At 54.6% G+C, this 25802-nt stretch overlaps 3 protein-coding genes and 1 long non-coding RNA gene across 22 annotated transcripts; 2 read left to right on the top strand and 2 right to left on the bottom strand.

Annotated features, from left to right (window-relative positions):
• The first annotated feature begins 56 nt into the window (after window positions 1-56).
• Window positions 57-18537, top strand: AGBL5 (AGBL carboxypeptidase 5). 13 transcript variants are annotated; one of them, XR_014842414.1, is made up of 16 exons: window positions 57-197; window positions 1541-1801; window positions 2031-2202; window positions 2489-2652; window positions 3216-3393; window positions 3625-3803; window positions 4191-4647; window positions 5174-5283; window positions 5618-5753; window positions 6391-6593; window positions 7167-7381; window positions 15388-15543; window positions 16614-16726; window positions 17016-17062; window positions 17518-17648; window positions 18011-18537. XR_014842414.1 is itself a non-coding variant. In XM_021087715.2 (15 exons), exons 2-15 carry the CDS (start codon window positions 1587-1589, stop codon window positions 18180-18182), a joined length of 2661 nt encoding a protein of 886 aa, XP_020943374.1. In that variant the 5' UTR covers window positions 57-197; window positions 1541-1586; the 3' UTR covers window positions 18183-18537. The 13 variants fall into 13 exon arrangements, 6 of the variants coding, with proteins under 6 accessions (XP_020943374.1, XP_084875917.1, XP_084875916.1 ...); XR_014842413.1 differs by having other exon boundaries at window positions 5114-5283; XR_014842416.1 differs by lacking the exon at window positions 57-197 and adding an exon at window positions 314-438 and having other exon boundaries at window positions 1636-1801; window positions 2587-2652; window positions 5114-5283.
• OST4 (oligosaccharyltransferase complex subunit 4, non-catalytic) lies at window positions 10451-19613 on the bottom strand. Of its 4 annotated transcripts, XR_014842480.1 has the most exons (4): window positions 19551-19613; window positions 19289-19426; window positions 18606-18638; window positions 10451-10903 (listed from the first exon to the last, which is right to left on the bottom strand). XR_014842480.1 is itself a non-coding variant. In XM_003125307.5 (3 exons), exon 2 carries the CDS (start codon window positions 19423-19425, stop codon window positions 19312-19314), a length of 114 nt encoding a protein of 37 aa, XP_003125355.1. In that variant the 5' UTR covers window position 19426; window positions 19551-19613; the 3' UTR covers window positions 10451-10903; window positions 19289-19311. The 4 variants fall into 4 exon arrangements, 2 of the variants coding, with proteins under 2 accessions (XP_003125355.1, XP_003125353.1); XR_014842479.1 differs by having other exon boundaries at window positions 19289-19613; XM_003125307.5 differs by lacking the exon at window positions 18606-18638.
• Window positions 18496-24091, top strand: LOC146404916 (uncharacterized). 3 transcript variants are annotated; one of them, XM_085019899.1, is made up of 3 exons: window positions 18496-18664; window positions 19223-19597; window positions 23550-24091. In XM_085019899.1, the coding sequence occupies exons 2-3, from the start codon at window positions 19388-19390 to the stop codon at window positions 23604-23606; spliced, it is 267 nt and encodes an 88-aa protein (XP_084876025.1). In that variant the 5' UTR covers window positions 18496-18664; window positions 19223-19387; the 3' UTR covers window positions 23607-24091. The 3 variants fall into 3 exon arrangements, with proteins under 3 accessions (XP_084876025.1, XP_084876024.1, XP_084876023.1); XM_085019898.1 differs by having other exon boundaries at window positions 23531-24091; XM_085019897.1 differs by lacking the exons at window positions 18496-18664; window positions 19223-19597 and adding an exon at window positions 19785-20683 and having other exon boundaries at window positions 23531-23878.
• LOC106509868 (uncharacterized) lies at window positions 22304-25675 on the bottom strand. Of its 2 annotated transcripts, none has more exons than XR_001307818.3 (3): window positions 23733-25675; window positions 23457-23650; window positions 22304-22457 (listed from the first exon to the last, which is right to left on the bottom strand). It is a non-coding gene; the product is annotated as an uncharacterized LOC106509868 (long non-coding RNA). The 2 variants fall into 2 exon arrangements; XR_001307817.3 differs by having other exon boundaries at window positions 23450-23650; window positions 23733-23873.
• Window positions 25676-25802: the final 127 nt, after the last annotated feature.

Raw genomic sequence — 25802 nt, 5'->3', positions numbered from 1 at the left:
CAGAATAGTACAGTAGGCAATGCTTGGATTCGCATACGGTCCTTTTATTTTTGCAGATGAGTCTTCCGGTGCCCTTCTTGGTGACTTTGTCTTTTCCTCCTCCCGGCGGGCAGTCCGTTAACTGCCTTCTACGAAGACGCGGGCGGAACCCTCCCGCCCGGCCTGCGGGCGGAGTCCCGTAAACGGTACCGGCTCAGGTACCCGCCAAACGTGCGAGGCAACCCCGGCGTGCTGACCAATGGCAGCGAGCCTTACTGGGCGGGTAGCCAGCTGTCCCCGTGGCCAATAGGCGAGAGACTTCTTGTTTCCTGGCAGAGCGGGGTCCCGGCACCGCGGTGCTCCGCTTTGGTTTGGGTCCCGGGTGGAGGGCCCGGGTGCCGGGGCCCAGGTGGCGCCTCGCTAGCGGGAGCGGGAGCGGGATCACCGGCCCGGAGAGAGGTGAGGGGCTCTGCGTGGAGCGAGGGCCCCGCCGGCCCCGCCCCCTTCTCAGCCCTTGGCCGCCCTGAGCCCCTCCGGAACCCCCCCGCCGCCCGGCGGGCCACCCCGCCCCTCGCCTGAGCTGCCCCTGGCCCCACCCCCCTCCTGTGGCCTCACCTCCCACCTCTGCGCCCAGCCTTCCTACCCTCCCTCGCGCGTCAGTCGGCCCTGACCCGTCCCCTGCCTCCAAACCCCACCCTGCCCGGGGCAGGCTCGGTCCAGGTGCGAGGGTCCTTCCGAGCCGAGGGTCGAGAAGTCATCCCCGCTGCCAAATGGGTCTCTATCGGCCACGTTTTTTTAAGGGATGCTCGGAACACCCATTATTCACAATGACCAGGGTAGCTTTTTCGGGGGCTTCAGTGCTTGCAGAACGAGAGGGGAGGGGGTGGAGATAGACCCGCGTCCTAGCTAGAACTGAGCTACTCTTTCCAGGTAGTCATGTGGCATCTGTCCAGTTTCCTTTGCCTTGGCAAAGGCCACACTTGTCTAGTTTTCTTCCATAATAGGCATAGAGTAGTAACAAAAAAAGTAAGAGCCAGCCTTTCCGAAGCTCAGGAGGGCAACAGAAAAATGACCCGTCAGTACTTGCGAGGTCAGAGGAGTGGAGAGAGGAAGCTGCCCATTGAAAGTTGGAAACTGGGTTCCTTCTGCTCTGCTCCTCTGGAGAGTGGGGAGCCAGTCTAGGAACCAGAGATCCAGAATGGCCCATTTTCAAGATGGCCCTGTGCTGTGGCGGGTGTATCTTGGCTAGTTTTGCACCTCTCTAATTCTATTCTCTCATCTTTGGGCTGTAGAGAAGCTTATAGTCTAGGGTTTCTTGGCATACTTAAGCCACTGAATATTTCATCTTGGAATAGCCAAGCTGTAGTAAAATAAGGTCCTTTTAGGTCAGTTAGAGCCCTTCGTGTGGGAACAGGATGCTGCTTATTCTTGGCCTTTGCCGCAAGGCCACGCCTACCTTGTCTAAGGGTGAGAGCGCGCCTCTTGCTTCTTAGCACACTCCCTGAGAGTAGCTCTCGTTTACCCAGAGATACCCAAAGAGCTTGTTTTCATTTTTCCCCAGCTCTCAGGGCCTGAGTGGGGCAGGAGGATGCTTTCCCAGCCCCATCATGGAGCTGCGCTGTGGGGGATTGCTGTTCAGTTCTCGCTTTGATTCAGGGAACCTAGCCCACGTGGAGAAGGTGGACTCTGTGTCTAGTGATGGGGAAGGAGTGGCAGGTGGGGCATCAGCCTCCACCAGCAGCATCGCCTCTTCCCCTGACTATGAGTTCAACGTGTGGACCCGACCAGACTGTGCTGAAACAGAATTCGAGAATGGGAACAGGTAGGAGGACGGGAGGAGGAAGAGGGGCTAGCCCCATATCCCGGCCTGGGGTAGCCCTTTGTGACTTAGAGGTGGTGGCAGCATCTCACCCTTCCTCTCCCCGCTCCCTCCCTCCCTCCCTCCCACCTGACCCAGAAGCCCTTCCCCAGTCTGGCTGCTCCAGCTCTCCCAGAGCCCCGCTCCAGCCCTCCTGCAGATAATGACCTGTCTCGTGGACTTTGGCCCTCAGGTCATGGTTCTACTTCAGTGTCCGGGGAGGCGCTCCAGGGAAACTCATCAAGATCAACATCATGAACATGAACAAGCAAAGCAAGCTGTACTCGCAGGGCATGGCCCCCTTCGTGCGCACACTGCCCACCCGGCCCCGCTGGGAGCGCATTCGAGACCGGCCCACCTTTGAGGTAAGTTCGCCGTGAGGAGGAAAGACAAGATCTGGGTGCTAAAAGCAGAGGAGGGGAAGGAAAGAGGAGTTCCCTTCGATACAGCGTGCGAGGCAGGCGGGACCCCAGGTTCGGGTACCAGCTTCCCTCTGGCACCAGCGGGTGTCCATGACAAGCCCCGGCCTTGAGAAGCCTAGAAGGAGCTGGCTGTCCCATGGACTCAGAGGGAAGTTGGTAAATGCGATGAGGGTGTGGGGTCAGGTCCTGGGGACCCCGGTTCTGACACTGATGGCCTGTCGCCCCTCAGATGACGGAGACGCAGTTTGTGTTATCCTTTGTTCACCGTTTCGTGGAAGGCCGTGGGGCCACCACCTTCTTCGCCTTCTGCTACCCCTTCTCCTACAGTGACTGCCAAGATCTGCTCAACCAACTAGACCAGCGCTTTCTGGAGAACCACGCTACCCACACCAGGTGCCAGCCCCATTCTTACTCCTGTCACACAGTCCTGGGCCCGACAGCGCCTCTGCTCCTCCTGGAACTTGCCCTTAGGGTGCTGAACCAAAACCGCATCTGTTCTTTTCTCTGAACAGAGTGTGGGACTTTGGGTAGCTCTGACAGGTGCTTCTGTGCGACCTTGATCTCAGCACGCCACCATTCCTCTCCACTCGCCCACCTGCCTCCTTCAAGCCTCTTAATAGCCCAGCTCCCATCAGTCCCCCAGAATTCAGCGAGCCCCACCACTGCTCAGCACACGCCTGTTTGTTTTTCCTGCCCCCAGCAGAGGTCAACTCTGTGCAAAGCAGTCTGTCTATCCTGGGGCACCAGAAACGGGGGGAAAAAACAGTGAGTTCATCCTGTCCTGTCCCCTACATTCGGGCAGTGTAGACCCATCCAAATTCTCAGCCTCGTTTAACACTGTGAGGGGCCACAGGCCCCAGCGCTTGGGATGAGGAACCAGATCCTACAAATCCTGAGCTCGTGACACGGCGCACCTGTTGGCCGGTCTACGGGGTTAATGGCTTTTTTCCCCCCAGCCCCCTGGACACCATCTATTATCACCGGGAGATCCTTTGCTATTCTCTGGATGGACTTCGTGTCGATCTGCTAACGATCAGTTCCTGCCACGGGATCCGAGAAGATCGCGAGCCCCGCTTAGAGCAGCTCTTCCCTGATAGCGGCACTCCGCGCCCGTTCCGTTTCACAGGCAAGAGGGTGAGTAGGAACCCGGGCTTCTGCGCAGCTCCAGGCACTGCTGCTAGCGAATGGCATCGGGGCCACAGCCTCGGGCTGCGTTCTCAGGCAGGTGTGACAGCCCCTCCTCCGTTTGCAGACTCAGCCAGCTGGAAATCCAGTGGCTGCTTCCACCGCCTCCCAGCACCGTCCCGCTCGGTTACCGTGGAACATAGAGCGCTGACCTAATGACTGCTCTCCTCTCCGCCTCAGATATTCTTCTTAAGCAGCAGGGTACACCCCGGGGAGACGCCATCTAGCTTTGTCTTCAATGGCTTTCTGGACTTCATCCTTCGACCCGACGACCCCCGGGCCCAAACTCTGCGTCGCCTCTTTGTCTTTAAGCTGATTCCCATGTTGAACCCCGACGGTGTGGTCCGGGGCCACTACCGGTAAGAAGCCTCCCCAGCCCAACCGGGTCGTTCCCAGCCCCCTCATGCCCTGCATGGCAGTGAAATACTGTCAGCTTCTCAGCTCACTTCTGCGCACCCCGTCCTCCTGCACCCGCACAGGGGCAAGCCCCGGGATCGGCCCGTGACCTGAGGAGGGATGGGGTCCCACGTCCGGCACCCTCTAGGACTAGAGCCAGAACCACGGCGGGGCCCTCCGGGGAGAGGGGGGATGGCTGGCCAGGGAGGGAGAGGGCCTGGCTTCAGCTCTTCCTTTCCTAAGGCACCTCCAGCCTCGCATTTCATAAGTCCGTCTCCTTTCAGCTACCCTGGCGTCTCGCTCACTGGCCCAGCCCCCTGGGCCCCGCTTTAGTCCTCGTTTCCCTACAGCACAGACTCGCGTGGAGTGAACCTGAACCGCCAGTACCTGAAGCCCGACGCGGTCCTGCACCCGGCCATCTACGGGGCCAAAGCTGTGCTCCTCTACCACCATGTGCACTCCCGCCTGAGCTCCCACGGGCCCTCCGAGCACCAGCACAGTCCCCACCCGCCTCCTGCTGCGCCCCTTTCCGACCTTGAGAAAGCCCCCCATCTCCAAAATGAAGCACACGGCGGGTGCGCCTCTGACGGGGACAGCCCCGAGGCCTGGACACAGCCTGAGCAGGCAGAGCAGAAGGCCAGCGCTGTGTGGATTATGGCCCAGCAGCCCTCGGAGGCTGGGCCCCCGGCCCCCGACAGCATCCCCCCCAGAGAGAGTGGCGTCGCTTACTACGTGGACCTGCACGGCCACGCTTCCAAGCGGGGCTGCTTCATGTACGGAAACAGCTTTAGCGACGAGAACACCCAGGTAGGAGTCTCCAGAACGTCGTGGGAGGGCGGGAAGTGTTTCGGGCTAGGACGGAAGACGGGCCTTCTGGCAGGAAGGCCTGCGGCTGCAAGAGCTAGACCGTTCTGAGCGAGTGCAGAGGGACAGGAAGGGGCAGCACGGGGCCCCTCGCGTCTCGGTCATGACCTTGTGACCTTTGAGAGGGGGTCAAGCTGTCAGCGTCATAGTCTTTGTCTGGTGTTTGGGGAAACAGAGGAGAATTCTGCATTATTGGAGAGAAGGGCTTAAAAAGAGGTGGAATTGTACCTTTCCCATGCCTAGAAATAACGTCAGCCTGCAGTGGGAATTTCAGAAACCCTGGCCGCTGCTGCTGCTTCTGAAAGTACCGCCGGGTTCAGGCTCGTGCCCCATGTGTGCCGTCTGTTCCTTGCTCCCACCCCGTCTTTCCGTCTCGCCTTCTGAGTTGCCCTTCTCCTCCCCCAAACAGGTGGAAAATATGCTGTATCCAAAGCTCATCTCCTTGAACTCAGCCCACTTTGACTTCCAGGGCTGCAACTTCTCAGAGAAGAACATGTACGCCCGAGACCGCAGAGACGGCCAGTCCAAAGAGGGGAGCGGCCGGGTGGCAATCTACAAAGCCTCAGGGATCATCCACAGGTTGGGTTGGAAACTGAGATACAGTTGCTGAAACAGCTTCCCAGAGAAAACAATCCCCGTGGTGGGGTGTGAGGGCCAGGGCACGGCCCAGGGCTTCTCAAAGCACAGATTCACGATGAGTCTGCCTGGCTTTGATCTGGGACCCTACCTTTTGGGGCCCTCCTTAGGTATTTGATGAGGCGCCAAGGTCAGTTGCTAGTTGCTGGGGAGGAGCGCTTTGTGTTTGTGTGCACTTCAGCCCCGAGGACTATCTCCTAGACCACCTCGTCTGTCCCCCATGGTTCTGTCCACAGTCTGTCCGGACAGGGCACTGATAAAGGTCTCTGTGTCTTAGCTACACACTTGAATGCAACTACAACACTGGACGCTCAGTAAACAGCATCCCTGCCGCCTGCCATGACAACGGGCGTGCCAGCCCCCCTCCCCCACCGGCTTTCCCCTCCAGATACACTGTGGAACTGTTCGAGCAGGTATGAATGCAGGGGACGAGTGGGGACAGGGGGCACCTCCAAGTCTAGAAAGGCAGTCGCTCCCGCTGCCTGATGCTAAGGCCCTCTGGGGAGAGGGGCACCACCAGGGGTCTCGGCACCGCGGTTCTCTTCCTCAGTTACCAGGCGCAAGCCTCTGACTGTAATGGTAGTGAGAGCAGGAAGGGGCCCCACTTCTGATCGCCTAGCACGTCTGAGTCAGAGTCTTCGCCTCTGAGCTTGTCTTCCTCTTTCTGTTGGGCTTGTTCCCTCCTGGGCTAAAAGCCAGCCCCCCACCCCCAGAGAGGTCCTGGCGATGCTGGTGTTCTGGGCACACAGGAGGAGGAGAAACTGTGGGTTACAGAGAGGTCCCAGTGCCTTCTCCTGCCGGGAGAACGCCTTCCTGATGCCAGCCAGAAAGCCCCCTGCCCCTGCTCATAATGGACGAGGGCCCTGGATGGGCATCATCAGGTTAGGGACCAGCTCTACAAACAGCCTGAGCACAAAAGCTGGGAGACACACTGAGCCCATGTGAGGCCCGGCCTCCCCTTCCCTTCTGTGCTGTGCACCCCAAGCCAACACAGCACCCTGGGTTGGAAGAGCAGGCGGGACACTGAGCCAGACCGGACTCCGCCCACAGGTGGGACGAGCCATGGCCATCGCAGCTCTGGACATGGCAGAATGCAATCCATGGCCCCGAATCGTGCTGTCAGAGCACAGCAGCCTCACAAACCTCCGGGCGTGGATGCTAAAACATGTGCGCAGCAGCCGAGGCCTGAGCACCACTGTGAATGTGGCTGTCAGCAAGAAGAGAGGCTCTCGGACGCCACCCAGAAGTAACAAGTAAGACCAGCGGGCTGGAAGGGAGCAGGGCTGTGGAAGTGGAACAGGACGCCAGGGCAGGGAATTCCAGCTTCCAAAAGGTCCGCGTGGTGAATATTTTCAGGATGGGTTTAAATTAGTAAGATTAGCGCATTTTTCGGAGAATGGGAACCTCTTCCCTTTTACCTGGAGCGGCATACTTCCTGGATATCTGAAAAGCAAGCCGGGGGACTCCCTGCTCCAGGGCCCTGCACACCATCAAATGTAATTAGGGTGGGGGCGGGGGCGGGTCTCAGCATCCAGTGGTGGTGAGTGACCGGAGTTCCAGAGCAGCGCCAAGGCAACAAGGGGGGTTCACTGGCAGTGCAAGCTGCCCAGGGGCAGCCTTATGGCTTGTGGTACATTGTCTGCAGGAGGGAGCAGGGCTCCCTGGCCCCTGGGATGCTCCACGTTAGATGCCTTGTCTGTGGACCCCTTCCTGCTCCCTTAGCCTGGGTCCTTGGGCCTTTCACCCCAGAGGTGACACCAGACCATGGGCAGAGACGCGAGACAACCTCCCTGGCCCAGCGTTAACTGGCATTTGCTTCTTTGCAGCGGGCTGCCCGTTTCCTGCTCTGAAAACACCTTGAGCCGCGCACGAAGTTTTAGCACTGGCACAAGTGCCGGTGGTAGCAGCAGCAGCCAACAAAATTCTCCACAGATGAAGAGCTCCCCCAGCTTTCCTTTTCATGGCAGTCGGCCTGCAGGGCTGCCAGGCCTGGGCCCTAGCACCCAAAAGGTCAGCCACCGGGTGCTGGGCCCCGTCAGAGGTAAGCTAGTCTGGGAGCCCCTGCAACAGGTGTTCAGTTGTTTGGGGCACTGCTGGGGGAAGTGAGAGCTTGAAGATACACACTTGGCCTGGGACCAAGAGGTGAATCAATAAAACTAGTTCATAGCAGAATCTGCAGCCTCTCCTGCGACCTTGGTGTTCCCCGCGGCATGAGCTCCAGACGGTACCGTGTGTGGCACAGGCGGGAGGCCGGGCACGTGCTGGGAGGTGGCGCGGTCTCCAAGGAAGGACACTGGCTAGGGCGGGGGTGCGCTGAAACATGGAGCCTTTACGTCAAGGGCAAGGTCGGTCTGTCTCGTTGGGAGCAGTATAAAAAGATGGCCCCACCATCCAAATCGCAGCTCGGTGAAAGGTGGAGAATCTGCTCCAAGGTGTCCGTGGGCTGAGTTGTTCCTGGCTTCAGAGCCTGTTTAGAAAGTGTTGGCAGAGGATTCCAGCTCTTCTGGAGAAAAACGGAACAACTGCCTCTGTTTTAGGTTTACAAAGCACCAGTCTAGCCCCTTCCAGCAGAAGTCACAGTTGCCCAGCCGTGCCCCTAGGTTTGGCCACTGAGACCCTGCTTGCTATAAGACAAGGATTCTGGGTCAAAATGTGTCCCAGAAACAGGTGTGCCTTTAGGGGGAAAGAAGAGGAAGGGACTGCAGAGCTGTTCCTTGGGAGTGACCTGGACAGTGGTAGGGAGGCTGTCGCAGGGCCACTTCCAGAAAAAGGGCTCAATCACAAAGCCACACTGTATGTGGCTTCTGGGCTGCAGAAATCTTGCCAGAGTGGGGAGGCTCACGTGCTAGGACCTGGCTTTGCTGGTCCTCACCTGTACTTGTCCCTGTTAGCACTTCCTTGCTGCCTAGCTTGCAGCAGAGCTTTCGGTGCAGAGCAGAAACATGCGCGGGGTCAGTGGCTGTGGAAATCTGACCGCTGGTTAGAGCAGCCACAGGGGAGAGCGAGCAGCGGTCCCGACCAGCCTTGACCAGCAAGAAGTGCTCTCCCTGACAGGCACCGTAGTTACCTCTGCTTCTGTTCCAGCCCCGCTCTTGGAGAGTCTCTCCCCTCGGAAAGGACCCCTTTGCACCTTGTGTTTGACTGAGGGAGAGGATTAAAGCAATAATAATGCCTCATGTTTAAACAGCATTAAACAGTGAACAAAACAGTAGCCCATGTGAGTACATTTCCTTCAGTCCTCACAAGGACCCTCCGGGTATTTCCATTTTTCTGATGAGGAAACTGAGGGTATTTAAGGGTAACTTGGCTAAGATTGCATAGCTACTAATTGGCAGTTATTCACATTTCTCTATTTTCCTACTCCAGTAAACCTGAGTGAGTTTTCCATCTTATACCTGGATAGTTTTTCTTCTTCTAATTTCTCTTCCTCTTAACTCACAATCCTTAGGAAGGAATATCAGCCCCATAAATTCTCCTTCCCTGACATAAAAGGGAAAGAGTAAAAAGCCTTTTCCAGGTCCTCACAGGAGGAGTGGAGGCAGGTTTTAATCGGCATCTTATCCACATCTTCCCTGCACCCCCGCCCCTGCAGCGTGCGGTAGCCGGCTCCTTGACTGACAGCCGTGTATTCCGCTTCTTTGCTACCTCCCCCAAATAATAGGAAATCAGCGTTGTCAGTATAAATAATTCCTGGCTGACTGACTTGAAAGTTAGCAGGGGAAGCAGGGCAGTAAACATAAATGCACACACTCGCTAAAAACATACAGGGAACTGGGGGAGCCACTGTTGTAGAGAAACACAAGAGTTACGACCCAAAGAGCAGTCAGTTGAGAAACAGTTTTGAAGACTGCGTGGTGGCATATGGTTTGACGGAAACATTCCAGAGATGACAGTGATAGCCAGGACCAGAGCTGCTGCGCAGAGAGGACACCTAGCAGGCGCACTAGCTGGCTCGGAGGGAATCGGGAAGAGAGTGGGAGGAAGACACTGGAATGTCTTGAAAACAGAGATTATGAGTTAACGAGACGTGGTAATGACTGTGCTTCTGAGAATGACGGGGGCAGTTGCTTAAGAGCCGTCTGTGACCTGGATGCGTGTGTGTGTCAGGCAGGGCCGGGGAGGCGGGACCCTTGCAGTAGTTTATGTGAGGCACTAGCGCCTGTACCACGGTCTGTGAGTATACACATCAGAGGCAGAAGTGGCAGGATTCAGTGATGGTGGAAGAGAGACAAAGAGAGCTTCCGGACTGCAAGTTAAAGGAAGATGGCAGTAAGACATTGTTGAAAGAAGAGTGCTGAGTTTATCTGTTTTAGACATGTCACAGGCTACCTGTATGGAGATGTCCTACAGACAGAGAAAGGGCCACACTGTAGAACAGGTGACATCAGGGTTGGACCTAAGAGTCATCCAAATGCAGGTGCAGTGAAACCAAGGGAGAAGCTCTGTCTCCCCCCCCCCCCCCCCCCCCCCCCCCCCCCCGTGAATGAGCTCGGAAGCAGAGAGAGGGGCTGGGTTGAGTAGACCACACCCTTGGGACTCGCATAAACATTCCTGAGAACTAAGAAACTATGTCTCTGAATTCAAGAGGTCAAGAAGGTTCCTAGTAATACCAAACCAAGAATGCTTTGTAAGGAGTTGAAAGGTCAGATCCAGGAATCTTGACTCCTATCTTCTGAGCATTTGCTACAACTTTTGCCACTTCATCTTTTAAAGTCCCCGATGTGACTCTAGGACACGGGAGGGCCCTGGTTTGGGATAGGGACCTGTGATGCAGATACGCTCTTTGGACTTGGTGTCTTCAACTAACCTTTGGAAATCTTCTTTATCTTGTTCAGTGTGATTTGTCCTGTGCTGTAGCTTTGCGACACTTCTTGTGACATCTGGCTCCTAGGCCCGTGCCAAGTCTAGGCATCTTTTGTCTCCCAAGATAGGAAGAGCACGACCTCTTGTCTCTGAGATCTGACTCTAAAGCAGCTATAGATGTACTTTCCAAACCCCAAACTGGGATTGTGTTGACAGAGGTTTTTTTTTTTTTTTTTTTTTCTTAATGCACTTATTGATAAGAAAGTTTCCTCTAACGTACAAAAATTATATCGCATTTAACCCTATGTTTAATGAATGACTATCCTTTATTGGGTAAAACAAAACATGAGATTAGGCTATCCAGAAGATTGCAGAAAAGATATGGTAGCCCAGCCAGAAGCTTCAGGCAGAGGTTCAAGGAACTAGTCTGGCAGAATCTGTCCTCAGAGGCTGGGGGTAAACAGGTATGTTGCTGGGGCAGGAGGCTGGAAGGGCCTGAGCAAGCCTTGCCTCCCAGGGTCCCGCTGACTGTAGTGCCAGGATCTTCTTTACCTTGTTCTTCCCCTGCTGCAAGATAGGCCCTGAGAACCGCCTTCCCAGTCCCTGGTCAAGTTCCTGTCGCTGGGCTCCGAAGCACAGACGGCACCATCAGCAGCTGCTGCAGAGGAGGAGGAAGGAGCTCCCTGGGGGATAGTTAATGTACTAGCTCAAGCCTGTGGTCCCCGGTGCAGAAGCAGGTGCACAGAGCTCAGAGGAGGACCTGTTGGGGAAAGGATGGATAGTAAACGAGCTTCTCCTCCTGTTGGCTGTGTATCGGTGAAAATAGGGCACAGACCAGAGCGAGGCCCGTGAGGTGCCCGCACACACAATTTAAGGCGGCACTGGAGCTCAGGTCAGGCAAGGGCCTCCTTACGCTGTGCACCCTGGGTGCCTCCCTCGTTTCATCCTTGTCCTGGTGTGGGATTCAAGCAGCATCTCACTCAATAGCTGAGACAGACTGCCCGGCGCTCCGCTCTACCTAGCGGGGCTTAGGCCTAAAGTGTAGGAGACACGGGACTTGGGCCTAAAGCAGGGAGCCTTCCGCCATCAGCCCACCACGGCCACTCTCATCCCGCCCGGCTCTGGCGCTGAAACCTGAGGTGCCTAGAATTCCTCTCTGCCTGTGACACCTTGTTTCAGCTGACTGGTGGCTTTGGGTTGAATGGAGGGTCCTTTGGGAAGTGAGTCAAAGGACATAAGAAGAGTGGCTCCAGCACCATCACCACTTTGACCTTTTCCCTGCAAACAAAAGTTCACATTAAATACATTAAAACTAACTTGATGGAAGGAAATGTCTGCTAACACATGTTTAGCACCTAGCGCCACACCCAGCACGTATTAAATGGTCCGCAAGTATTTGCTGAACAAATAAAAGGCAAGAATTTGGGAGCTGAATGAAGGCTTGTTTCACCTGTCCACCCCTCAGAGGGCAGAAATCAGATGTGCAGTTATCCTCGGGGTCCAGTGAGATCTGGGGTGCTCCCTCTAGGCACAGTTCTAAAGACGTTTCTGGGGATGATGCGGGACCTACACAGGGATTCAGTAACAGCTCCTCAAAACTGTGAGCCCTTAGACTATCCATTCTGACTCAAAACGGTGAGGTCAGCCTGCCTCTGCATCTCTGACCTCTGCCCCAGGGCTGTCCTGCCACTCCCAGATAGAGTCTAGGGGCTGATTACCATACAATACCATCCTACAACCTCTAGATGCCGAGCTGGTCACGTTATCACTTGCACTGAGTCTTGCTTAGGCTGCTGTTTCTATAGCTTAGAACCAAAAAAGAAGAACTGGCACTCCTCCCTTTAATTCTTGTCTCCATGGGGACTGGGTAGGCCTGGATTATACTAGGGCCCCAAAATGGAAACAAGAGAAACTGCGCTGTGTGCTCATGCCGCCAAATTTATAGGCGGGCCCGGCCAGATCCAAGACAGCCTTTTAAGCGATGAGATGAAATGCTAACCTTTTTTTTTTTTTTGGTCTTTTTAGGGCCGCACCCACGGCATATGGAGGTTCCCAGGCCAAGGGTTGAATCAGAGCTGTAGCTACTGGCCTACACCACAGCCACAGCAATGCCAGATCCAAGCCGAGTCTGCAGCCTACACCATAGCTCACGGCAACACTGGATGCTCAGCGAGGCCAGGGATCGAACCTGCATCCTCGTGGATACTAGTCAGATTCGTTTTTGCTGAGCCACAAGGGGAACTCCGAAATGCTAACTTTTAAATAAATGCCTTTCACTTTCCAGCTCAGGCCTGTCTCCTCAAGCAGAACTTGTTTCCCAGCCTGAAGCTCCCTTTAGGGGCAGGATTCCTGAGGTGTATCCTTAGTATCTTTGCATGATCCCTACATGTCATCGGCATCGTTTACATCTTTTGCCTGCTTTGCTTTGTAACTTCTTAGGTGTCACTCAGTTCCTTACTAGAACCTACAAATGTCCCAGAGGGCTTCCCTCACGTTCTTGCTTGCTGTCTCTCTCATCCTTTCTTGGGGTACGTAGGGAGAGGCTTCATCCCTACCCTGATTGCATTATGCTGCTGTGTATAGATTTCTCCCATCATCTCTCTCCTGCTCTTTCCCTCTCTATCATAAAGCTCATCACTTCTGCCTGTTGTGCACTGTCACTTGTCATCATCTTGACATCCCTGTAACAAAAGAATTACTCAGGTCTCTGGGCTCTACGGTATCTTAGTCATTGTGGTAGGTTTTCAAGTTATTTATCTGTGGCCATGAGTCTTGTTGGCATCACTGTGCCAACTCTTACTAGCTCCCTAAGGTCTGGTTGTTTCTGACTCTCGGCTATGGTCTTAGACTCTAACTGGTACCCAGCATCTGGCCAGCTCCTCAAAGTTAGAGTGGCTTCCTTCCTGAGGTCTTTCCCTCTCTTCTAGTCCTTATTCCTACAGGTATCAATTTTTTAAAATTTGGTTTGGGACCTTCCAGAAATAGCCTGTCACTGCTAATGTAGCTAGACACCAATTCCTAAGTTGTGTCCTAAGTTACTGTCACCACTTCCTAGGTTGGAGGCTTTTCACATGTGACACATGTTCCTTTGGTAGGCGTCAACTGGCATGCTGGAACTGCCATCGAATTCAGCTAGGTTAATAACTCATTCAGTGTGAGAGCATTTGGCACCTGCTCTCCCCCCATGATGAGGAAGGACCTGCCAAGCCTGAGAGCCTCTACCCCATCTAGGCACCATTTACCCCACTAAGACCCCACCTTTCAGAACCTGAAGCAGTGAAGCTCTAGCCAAAGAATGGACCAAGAGAGCTGCCCCACAGAGTAAAACCATATGCCTCAGACATGGGGACTGTTGAGCCAGCTTGTGGTCTACAGTGGGCGTCTGCTCTCCGGGTAAACAAAACGTCTATTAAGGGCTCTGCTTTTCCAGGCAGTACTTCACCAGCACTGGGATATACAGTATAGGAGAAGACTAAGTCCCTACCTTCGAGAGACTCAAGTTCCAATCAGAGTAAAAGCTAACACGTGTGGAGCACTTACCATGGGCTTTGCATGTCTGAACGTTTAATTAAGGAGAGAGAAACCATAAACAATGACTCGTCGAGTGAACAAAGGACAAAGGAAGAAAGGAGAACAGTCCTACTGTTAGTGGTCAGGGAGGCTTCACAGGTGACATTTGAGATGGGAGGTGTAAGATGTCCAGAGTTCCACCAGAAGAGGAAATGGACATGCAGAGGACCCACACAGCTAGTAGCCATAGCGGCTGCTGTAAAGGGTGTGAAGGACCAGGTCAGCATCCTCTCAAGGATGTGGACCCAGCGGGTGGGGCTTTGAATGTCATGGCAAAAGGCTTAGACTGTATCCTTTAGGAGACCTTCACTGTTCCCACTGTGACACAGTGGGGTCAGGACAGTGGCGTCTTTGCAGCACCAGGATGTAGGTTCAATCCCCGGCCCAGCACCGTGGGTTAAAGGATCCAGCATTGCCACAGCTGCAGCATAGGTCACCACTGTGCTTCGGATCTGATCCCTGGCCTGGGAACTCCATATGCCACTGGGCAGCCGAAAAATTTAAAAGACTTTCAGTATCTCCCCCTTGCCTGAGCCAAAATGTTTTTGATCAGGCCCACAGTCTAGAATTCGAATCTCTGGCACCTGTGTGAAGGACAGAGGCTCAAGCTAGGGAGACCCATGGGGATTTCTTTCAAAAGCCTGGAGGAGGGTTAATGACCTGTGGCGATCCCTGGTGGCTCAGTAGGTTAAGGATCTGGTGTTGGCACTGCTGTGGCTCTGGTTACTGCTGTGGGGTGGGGATGATCCCTAGCCCAGGAATTTCTGCATGCCAAGGGCACAGCCAAAACAAAGAATAAAGGAAGAATTCAATGGAAGGCAAAGGAAGAATTGTCCAGATTTGGTTAAATAAGTGTGAGGGAGGAGCTGAAAAATTCACCAAGGTTTCCTGCAGATTTTTCACCCAGATGGTGGAGACAAAGGGAAGGGGGAAGAAAACAAGTTTTATTCAGGTCACTAGAGATGGTCAGGTAGAAACGAGCAGCAGTTAGAATGCGGTTCAGGAGTCCTGCTGTGGCTCAGCAGTAATGAACCTGACTAAGATCCATGAGGATGCGGGGTCAATCCCTGGCCTCGCGCAGTGGGTTAAGGATCCAGCATTGCCGAGAGCTGTGGTGTGGGTCAAAGGTGCGGCTCAGATCCCGAGTTGCTGTGGCTGTGGCGTAGGCCAGTGGCTACAGCTCCAATTGGACCCCTAGCCTGGGAACTTCTGTATGCCGCAGGTGTGGCCCTAAAAAGATAGGAAAAAAAAAAGAACTCCAGCTCAGGAAAAGAAGCTGAGAGGGAGACTTGGGAGTTTGGGAGTATGTAGAGCAGGAGAGGACCAAGGATAAAATGGTGGGGGTACATGGACATTTAGGGGAGCAGACAGAGGTAAGAGGAGAACCTAGGAGAGCAAAGCTCAGCAACTTCTTTGCCAGAAGAACAAACTAGTGGGTGGGTGGTAGATCGGTCAGCTACAGAGGCCAGAGTAGGATGAGGGCTGGATGAAAACTGGAGAGCTGGAATACATTATTAGATCTTTCTGCCCATCTCAGATTTACTTCAGAAGAGGGATGCTGGTGTGATGACAGGCTGGGCCACAGGCGTCTTCTGACGAGGGAGAGCCAGTGGGATTGTGGTGACAATGCCTCACTTATCCGCCCTTTCATCTGCCTGTGTCCCTTCCACTCAGAGCCCCGAAGCCAGGACAGGAGACGGCGGCAGCAGCCACTGACCCATCGCCCTGCTTCGAGCACCCTGGCCCCATCCCTGGCTCCTGCTCCTTCTCACCTAGCCTCTTCACAGAGCGTGGGCTCCTGCCTGCTGCCCAGCGCACTCAGCATATCAGGTCTGTACCCACTGCCGCTGAAATCTGGGTTGGCCGGCCTCCTTCCTTCCCTACCACCCAGGGTGTAGAGCAGGCTCCTGACTGGGCCTGAAGACGTCCCTCCAGCTCTGCTGCCATGTGACCCGGACCTCCTTCTTGAGGTGATGCAGGCTACTCCAGCCCTCCTGGATTACCCTATAAATGCCAAGCATCGATGCCCTTGTACAGGAAGCTGGAATTTAATGAACATTTTGTATAATAAAATAAGTTAACACTTACGGAGCATTTACTATGTGGCAGGCACTGCTCTAAGCACATTTCATTGAATCCTTATTTGTACTGTTGAGGACCCCGAGTACTTTTCCTACCTGCTGCTTATTCAGGCTCCCTGACTTCAGCAGCCGGGCAACGTTAGAAAAAAACTGAAGAGGGAAAAAAAAGCATAGGCCTTCCACCTGTCACCACTGCACAGGTTCTGTGGCTGTATCATCCCCCTAGAGCCTGGGACATGCATGTGCTCTTTTTAGGTTACAGCCCCAGCTGTGGAGAGGACTGCACGGGAGTGATGTCTAAGACTCCAGTCTAACATCCACCTCTCTCCGAGCCCACTACTCCCAAGCTGTTAACTCTGATGGGTAGTCCTGAATCCACCAGTCTTGACTACAGCTAACTTGATCCTTAAATGCTTATGCAAGTGATTGGGTTAACTCTAAAGTCTATAAATTCAGAGGAGTTCAGCTTCAGCGGGTTCTGATTCAAGCTCTGAGATGCTGCTCCACCCCTTGGACCAGACTATAGCGTGTGCCATGCTTCTCAACCAGGGGTGCTTTTGCTGACCAGCGACATTCGGCAGCATCTGGAGATTTTTCAGTTGTTATAATGGGGAGGGGGCAGGAAGAAATGCCACCTGCTGGGTAGAGGCCAGGGATGCTGCTAAACATCCTGAAATACAGGAGGCAGCCCTCCAACCCCCGCAACAGAGTTATCCAGCCCGAAATGTCAATATTACAAATACTGAGAAACCTTGGTCTAAAGGAAGTTACCTCTTCTCCATGGTCCCATCCTGATTATCAGTTTCCTTTGTTCCCTAGGGAGCAGCTGTCCATTCCTGTCCTCAGGGGACAAGCCAGAGGCTGTCATGGTGATTGGGAAAGGTCTGCTAGGGCCTGGACCTCGGATCCCCTGTATCAGGACCCGACTGCAGGTAACATTTTTGGGTCTTCTTCAGTCCCCAACATAACAACTCTGGCAGAGCTGTTCACTGGGTAGCGGGAGGGAAGATGCCCAGCACTGCTTTACACGCTCTGCCCACATCCACGGCAGGGAGCCGCTCTGTTGCGTGACTGCCTGTCTGTCCAGTGCCCCCATCCCCTTCAGCCAGGTCTCTTGCTTGCTTCCAACCCCAGTATCCCTGCCAGATACACCCTGACCTCAGCTTCCTTGCTTTGGCTTTGCCTGCCCCTGCCCTTAGCTTCTCCTCTCTTTCTGCCCAGACCTGCCCGAGGAGAGTTCCCGCCAGGAGGGGTCCCGGATTCCCCAGGTAACACATCTGGTTGCTGCTCCTAGGAACAGTCCAGACCCCACGCTAGGCTGACTAAAGTTGGGAACAGGCAGAAGCCAACTGGATGGGTGAAGCTTACACTGCTCTGGCAGGGGCTGAGGCACAGAAGGCTGAGGGAGACCTACTACTCCTCCATCTTTCCACACCATGCTTCTCTACTCAGCCAGACCTCGGCCATGGTACAGCCATGGAGGTTGAATGCTGGAACCTTTTGCCTCCCCTAGTTAACTATAGTCATAGACTGAGCCCAAGTGTCTCCTAGGTATGATCCCCCCTGCCCTCTCCCTTAGGGCCAGTGCCCAGGAATTCAAGGTCCTAGTACCTGTGTCGACCCCTATACTACACTCATACATGTGGAAACTCTGAAAGGAGTCCTAGAAGCAAAAAAGTCCATGGAAGACTCCAGCCTCTTAGCCCACCCCCTGTCCACACAGGCTAGGCCCAGGTTGGGCCGGGGCTCACCGCCGACTCGCAGAGGGATGAGAGGCTCTTCGGGCCCCACATCCCCTATCCCCCGGACCAGGGAGAGCAGTGAGCCGGAGCCGGGACCCCACTCGACACCACGGTGAGCCCCAGGGTCCCGTCCCTCACCCCACCTCTCACTTCTCCCCCCTCATTCCCATTTCTGCCATTCACCGTCATTTTCTTCCTTCCCTCTCCCAAAAGACTGAATGTACTTTCATTAAGAATCTAGTCCCTGACTTTTTCCTCATCATGCCCACAGTCTTCACTCCAACAGACAAAAGAACAATTTCTAGTTAGGGCCTAAGGCCCAGGAGCTGGTCGGTTCCAGTATCAGACCACTGTGCAGTACTCAACCTGCCTATCCGCCCGCATCTGGCCTCTCTCGTCCCCCAGCCCCTGGCTAACAGACCAGAGCAGAGCAGAGTTTTCACAACCCTGACTCCTCTCTTTTTTCTGTTGCAGGCTGCCTCAGGCTGGGCCTCCACGGCCCCGCTCTGCCCCTGCCTTTTCTCCTATTTCCTGTAGTCTGTCTGACTCCCAGTCCCGGATTTGTTACAGTGGGGGGCCCTTGGGCCAGACTGAGGTTTGTTTTGTTCCTAAATCTCCCCCACTCACTGTTTCTCCCCGGGTCTGACGTCTTGACGTTCACGCCCAGGATAGAGCCCCCAAGATAGGGAACATAGACATATGCGAGTCCCCTTTCTCAGCTGCTGATTCCATGTGACAATTATAACTCCTCGGAATGCCAGCCTCACTGTTCTGAGGCACTGCATCACCTTGAAACAAGACAAAGCAGGGACCTGCCACCCCTTCCCTCCCTCCACAGCACAAGATTTTGGGACCACACACACACACAAAAATCTATATTTTTATATTGGGGGGAGGGAGTAGAAAAGAAAGCAGCCCCTATACTGGGCCCTACTCAGTGGCAGCTTCTTGTTCCATAGGGTTAAGGAAGACTTTGAGGAAATAAAAGTTGTTTGGAAAAATCCAGGTGTAGTTGCTTTGTATGCTGTGATGGTTAGAAGGGATGAAGTGAAGTGTGAAGGCCCCTCACCCTCCATCTTGCCTCAGACTATGTCCTGGAACCCTAGAAAAGAGGGGGAAAGACCTAAGGTAAGGAAAACGCTGCAGCCTTCCTCTGGGGCAACCCTTCAGGAATCAACTCCCATCCAGCTTGTTCCCCGCTAACAATTGTGACCCACACAGAATGGCTGGTTTTCAAGCTCTTCACACCACCCCCCTCCTATGCCCCATTCTTTTCTATGACTTGGGTCTACAGTGGCTACCCCCTAAATCAGTGCCGTGCCTCTCTAATAGAATTCTCTATCTTTACAACCCCTCACAAGAAAAAAAGTTAGGCCTAAAAACCTTGTAAAAGTGAGAACTATTTACAAGGAGAGCCCAAATTCTCCTACATGGATGGCATCCTCAGTACCTTTAGTCCTTCACGTGTCAATACCCCCTTACACCATACTGTCAACTTGGGCATCTGGGGAACACATGAAGATGGGGATTGAGGGGGGGTTGGGAAACCCACCCCCGTTCTAGCAGGGAGCAGTTTAAGAAGGAGGGGGAAAGGCACTCACTACTCCGTGCAGATTAAGGGGCCCAGTTCTGGACTGTAACATGCTTAGCCCAACACTTTCTGATTTGAAGTTTCAAACCCTGCAGACCCTGGCGCGGCCGGCCTCGCCCCTCCACTCTCCGGGGCTAGGCGCTACAGCCCCGGACCGTTACCTGGGGCGGAGAAAGCGCCACTTTCATTCCTGCTTCTTGGGGTTGTTGACGGCCACGTAGTGATAGAGAACGACAAGCAGGAAGAGCGACACGCCCAACATGTTGGCGAAGATGGCGAGTTGCACGTCCGTGATCATACTGCGGAGAAGAAGGAGGACTGAGCCTCGGGCCGACGCACTCCTCACCCAGAACGGGAGCCGTCCTCGCCCCCCTGGTCCAGTCACCGCCGATGGGCCGTGGACCGCGCCTGCGTGCCTCTCACCTGATCAGCTGGGCTCGGCTGCGACAAGGTCTGCGAACCAGCTCGAGGTAGGAGACCTGGACCGGAAGTTGGTCGCTCCAGCTCCGTCCCAAATCAGGCACTTCCGGCCGTGCGGCGCAGCTGGTACGGGCTCTCTAGCTCCCGCGTCTCGCCTGCTCCTGCGGCGCAGTCGTGAGGGGCGGGGTCTTGGGCGGAGCTGCGGAGGGACTGGCTGAGGAGGGCGTGGGCTGGCGCGGCGCAGCTGGTTGCAGCTGGCTGGGCCGGGGACGCGGTTGGCGCCGCCGGGGCAGCCTGCCCCGAGCCCAGGGTGGGCTAGGGCGAGGATGTGGCAGCAGGGCCGGGCGACGGGCTCGACCGGACCCTAGACTCCAGCCTCCGCCTTCTGTCCCGGGCCCTCGCACTACGGCCCACCCTTTGCTTCCCGGCCCGGCCAGGTGCTTCCTTTACGCTCTGCCCTCCGGAGCCCCTCCCTTGCCCGGTCGGCTGGGGGAGCGATGAGAGACGGTGCAGAATGGGGACAGGGCTGGGGCGTCCGAGTACCTCTCCTCGGCGCCAGCCTTTCTGCCCCGCATCCGCCAAGTAGAGCGATCCTGCCTGTGATCCGATCTGGCCAGTGCCTCCCTTACCCGGACTCCCTTCCCTCCATCCCACCCCCAGAGGTGGGCGTCGGAAATAGGGCGGACCCTCCCGGAATCAAAACCCAAACCGTGGGACTTCAGCCAAGTGGGAAATCACCCCCCGGATGTGAGGGGGGAGGAAAAGGAGGAAGGGCTGGAACCAGCAAGAGGGTCGTGTGGGTTACAAGCAGAGTGGGCCACCGAAGAGAAAAAAGAAAGCTGACAGTGGGTAGATGTCCGAGGGTCTCTGGTGAGGGGAGAGGCCCTCTGGGGCTCTACAACCCTCGGCCCAGCCAGAACGTGCTCCCCCCTCACTCCTTGCTTTCCCTCAGCTTCACCATAAAAGGGAACGGCACTGCGCCAGGCTGGGGCGGGGGCTGGGCTGTTGCTCTGGAGCTGTCAGGGGTAATGGAAGCCAGTTGCTTTGCGGTAGAGGGGGGCCAGGGCTCAGGGGACGCCTCTGCTTCTCTGAGCCAAAGAAAACTACAGGAGCTGCTATGGGGCTGGAACAGCTGGGTAAGGGAACCTACTTCTGCCTGTGTGCACCGCCAGCTAGGGCGGTCTTCCTTGTCCTGGGACCCCCAGCAGTTTGTCCTCCATGCTCTAGCCCAGTGACTCCTAAGCTGTGCCTTTAGCAGTCTATAGTTCCCTTTGCCTCCCCTATTTTATTACCCAGCCCCTGCTCAATATTTCCCAGACGTTTCCTATTTAAAACCCCCAGCCCATGTCCCCTCCATGTACCAGTGAAACCCCAGCCATGTACTACCCCCTCATGTGTTCCTTGGTGAGCAGCCTGTTCCCAGCTCTGCCTGGGAGAACGAGGGTCTAGGTTGTGAAGGATAACACACATTGTGTTTTGTGTCTCCTGGAAATTTGGAGCAGATCCAAGTGCAACCAAACATTTAGATCTACTGTTGAAACAGAACTAGATCCTGGAAAGTAGACTTTCTAGACTGCAAATGACATGGGGGAAGGTTTTGGAAGTGCTTCTGCTTTCCAAGGCTAGCCTGAAACCAGCTGACCCAAGTGCAGGGAAACTAGACTCTTGGAGCCGAAGGGGGGCTTTGAGATCACTTTATAAAGAAGGGAACTGAGGACCAGAAGGTAACTGATTTGACCAAGTTTCTATAAATGGTCATTGATTTGGCCATTTCTATAAATGGTCACTTGATCCTCCTTCCTCTGTTCCATCCGCCTTGTCAGGCTGTGGACTCAATAGATTGTCTAGGGTCAAGGACAGGCAGAAAATGATTTGTTTTAGAACCATCCAAAAATGCCCTTCACCTCCCAGAACTTCCTGTGCCTAGGTCAGCGAGTCTTTATCAGCCTTGAATGGGTCATTTCAGCCTCGAATGGGTCATTTGGCCTCATGCCTGGAGGAACATTTTAACTAAGTTTAAAATGGTCTCCAGGACTAAACTAGACTCAGCTAAGAACTCACAAACCTTGGACAAAGCTGGGGGTAGAAAAATAGGTGGGAAGTGAGACAGGCGAAGCCTCATCTTGGGGGGAATTGAGGGAGAGAGGATTGAGGGGGGCGCGGGGGACATGTGTGGAGCTTCATCTCTGTGATGAGTGCGACTTTTTTTAACTCTTTTTTTTTTCTTTCTTTTCTTTTTAGGGCCACACCTGAAGCATAAGGAGGTTCCCAGGCTAGGGGCTGAATCCGAGCTATAGCTGCCAGCCTACGCCACAGCCACAGCGATGTGGAATCCAAGCTGCGTCTGCAACCCACACCGCAGCTCACAGCAACACAGGATCCTTAACCCACTGACCGAGGCCAGGGATCAAACCTGCATCCTCATGGATACTGGTCAGGTTCATTACCGCTGAGCCACAGTGGAAACTCCAGTGTGACTTATTTTTTTAATAATTCAGTGACTTTTGGAGTTCCCCGTCGTGGCGTAGTGGTTAACGAATCTGACTAGGAACCATGAGCTTGCGGATTCCATCCCTGGCCTCGCTCAGTGAGTTAAGGATCCAGCCTTGCCATGAGCTGTGGTGTAGGTTGAAGACGCGGCTCAGATCCTCTGGCGTGGGCCGGCAGCTACAGCTCCAATTGGACCCCTAGCCTGGGAATCTCCATATGTCACGGGAGTGGCCCTAGAAAAGGCAAAAAGACACACACAAAAAAAATTTTTTTAAATAATAATTCAGTGAATTTTATTAGTGTGACATTTTTTTCAAGGAGAAGACATGGTCAGGATTAGGCTCAGGGGTGGAAGAGCAAAATCTGGAAAATGAAGGCTGAGCCCTGAGTCCAAGAATGTTGCCTCCTCAAGTATCGTACCTGTGGGAAGTGTTGGAAGGAAAAAGAAAATGTGTGCATTCGTACAGGAGTCGACTCTGGCTCAAACGTCCCCCCAGCCTGGAATTCCTGTCTGGGTTCGCATGACCCAAGGCCCAATTCATATTACTTGCCCTTTTTTCTTCCCACGACTCAGTCTCAGATAGAGAGCCGTGGATAGAAAATGCCCCTCTCTGCCCGTGCCCCGTCTGTCCTGGCCCCGGGCCCAGGAGCTCACTGCTCAGTCAGTGATGGTTGACTGCCTGAGTTCCTTGCCTGGTAATAGCCGAGAGTTCCCATTGGACTAGACCCTTGGAAATCTCCTATCTTGGAGAGGTTATAAAATAGATCTTGTCCTAGTGCCCCAGGGACTCTCAGCCTTTTTTGGTCTCAGGAATTCTCTCGCCATTCTCTTTGAAAATTTGTGGCTGCCTGTCAATACCACCACCGCCACCACGGCTGCATTCTCTCTAACCTTAGTCTCCATTGCAGCCGGCTTGCCCAACATCTCAGGCCTCCCAGTGAACCCAGGAATTGGCCTCCCCAGGGAGCCCAGCATCACTGATTTCTTTGAGATCTCATAAACATTCGTGTCAGGCCCTAGGTCTTGGCTCCTAATTACAGGACTAAATGAAATGCAACCTACTGCCCTTAGGTTTCAAAGCCAACATTTTGACTTGATGCACTTAAAATACAATAGATGTTTTGATCTTAAGGGAGCAGGCAAAGGAATGGGTGACAACTGGGTAGTGACCAGATGGCTGGGGTGATTTTTCAGGTTGCCAGAGGCCCCTGAAGGGAGCAAAGAGGGGGCACAGCAGAGAGAGCCAACTCATAGCGGCAGCCAGGGCAACCCGGAGCAGAAGGGAGTTGGCTTCCTGCCAGGGCCGGGGCCGGGGTCTAGAACTGATGCGGAGCAGGGACAGGGCTGCAGCTTCCCCTGACAGGGACTTTGAAATCAGGACCCTTTCCCTCACGTCTCCCTCGGTGCTGACCCCTCACCGCTGAGGAGCAGCCACATGCTGCCAGTTCCGTTGGTCCCAGTGTTTACTTTCACCATCCTGTCTTGTTGCCAGCCTTTCTCCCGTTCTTCAGGCTCATCGTCTGGGCCCCAGGACCTCAGAGGCAGATCATTCAGAAGAGGCACGTTGACGATTCAGTGGCATCCGCCCTTCTCAGGGCTTCAGACTACGGTCCTGCAAACGGTTCCCAGAATCAAGACCCACACTGCAAACCGTCTCGCGGATGTTTACGTCCATGGGGATGTGCTCCACTCACCTTGAACTCAGGATGTCCAAACCAAGGTCATCTCTCTTTCCTTCAAATCCACGCCTCTTCTCGACTTACCCATCCTGGCTCAAAGCCTGGAATCTTCTCTGGTGTCTCCCTTCACTGGGTCCCTCATCACGCAGGCAGTCCCAGCCTTCTCTTCCAAGTCTGTGTCACTTTGCAATGTAGCATTTAGAAGACAGACAGAGGAGCCAGGGGATTTGCTCAAAGTGGTAGAGCTCCTTAGAGGAGGAGCTGGAACCAGCATCCTTGTGCCCTAACCCCCCGCCCACTGCTTTTGCCAAAAATACCTTCTTACCGGGTGTGTATTGACCCCCTACTCAACAGCTTGTAACCCAAGCCCTTAACCAGTCGTTTAGCCTCTCCCTGATTTTCCCACAATCAGCTTCTCTGGCTTTCTGGCCCTCTTCTTCTACATCTTCTTCTTCTTCTTCTTTTTTTTTTTTTTTTGCTGAACCTGCAACATGCAGAAGTTCCTAGACCAGGAATCAAACCCACACCACAGCCGTGACCCAAGCTAGGCTACCAGGGACCTCCCTGACACGAAAAAGAACTAACACTTATGGTACATTTACCATACGCTGGGCACTATTCCGAATGCTCCATGTGGATGAATTAACCCTCACAAACCTAAGAAGGAGCGTAGTGTCATTAGTCCCATGTTTTATTTAGGTTTTTTGTTTGTTTGTTTTTGTCTTTTTAGGGCTGCACCTGTGGTATATGGAGGTTCCCAGGCCAGGGGTCTAATTGGAGCTATAGCCGCCGGTCTACACCACAGTCACAGCAACATGGGATCCGAGCCACATCTGCGACTTACACCACAGCTCACGGCAACGCCGGATCCTTAACCCACTGAGTGAGGCCAGGGATCGAACCCACAACTGTCTTGGTTATGAGTCAGGTTCGTTAACCACTGAGCCATGATGGGAATTCCTTATTATTCCCATGTTACAGGTGAGGAAACTGAGACAGACCCCTTGCCCCAACCTGAAATCTCTCCCCTCTCCTCGTCTCTGTTCTTTGGTTTTTTTCCCCAACATTGATTTCTTCCAAGAGCTCTCCTCTGACCCAGAGCACAGCTTCCATTTGTCTGCCCCCTGGCCTTCTGTCTGTCCTACCTTGCGTGCGTTCTCTGTTGGGAGCTTGTGTCCGTAACCCACCAGAACCAGCCGCTCCTTGAGGAGCCTGTGCTACCTGGGCACCTCCACGTGACAGTTCTGGCCAGCACTTCTGCATGGCTACCCCAGGCAGCCCACCCCGCCCAGCACTGGAGCCAGATGGGGAGGGGGCGGCTGATGGAGTCAGACAGGCTGGCGGTTGGGGTGACTTCCTTGCCTGCCTCAGAGGCTTTCAGGCTTGGCTCCACGCGAGGGAGTGGCTTCCTGCAGGCTGTGTAGACACGGCCCAACCAACCTCCCTCCCTCCCTCCCCTCCCCCACATGTGGCTGACCCTCACCCCAAAGAGCTTGAGACCCGATTTCTCTCGGCCGTTCGAAAAAGGAGGTCTTTCTCCTCCCACCCATGTCCTCTCCATGCAGAGTGCTGCTCCGGTTTCCTGAGCCTGTCCTCTCCCTCTCACTCCTCCGACTGTCCTGCCCGCCTCGGTGGTCTTTCTCCTTTTCCTCCCTGGCCCGGGGGGCCTTTGCTCCTCTCTTCCGTTTCCCTCTCAAGCCCCTGACCTAGGTGCTATTTAGAGTCTCATCTGAGCCCTGCTCTTGACTTGCTCTGTTACCTTGGACAAGTTACCTTCCCCCTCTGGGCCTCAAATGTCGCATCTATAAAAGGAGGCAGCTGGCCAGTGACATGCTCTCACCCCCGCAGCTTCGTCCACCCTTCACTGCTCTCCCGTCTGGGCTCCTCTCTCAGGTCCTCTGTCGCAGGGCAGGCCTGCCCTGGCCCCAGGAGAGCTGTGGCTCCAGCTCCCGTTCCCTGTCTAAGCGCCCGGCCCTGGGCCTCCTCCCCAGCTCTGGCCCCGGCTCCCCTCCATGTGGCCCATCTGAGAGGCTGGCCCCAAGCCCGGCGGCAACTCCACATTTCTCTGTTTTTCCTTTTTTTTTC

This window comes from Sus scrofa, chromosome 3, assembly GCF_054392235.1.
Source record: "Sus scrofa isolate SSC_HxYL_T2T_F1_AM1 chromosome 3, Sscrofa_HxYL_maternal_Yorkshire_Landrace_v2.0, whole genome shotgun sequence".
NCBI classification, from domain to species: domain Eukaryota; kingdom Metazoa; phylum Chordata; class Mammalia; order Artiodactyla; family Suidae; genus Sus; species Sus scrofa.
Note: the sequence above shows the minus strand (reverse complement) of the source record. Positions and strands in the feature narration are given on the sequence as shown.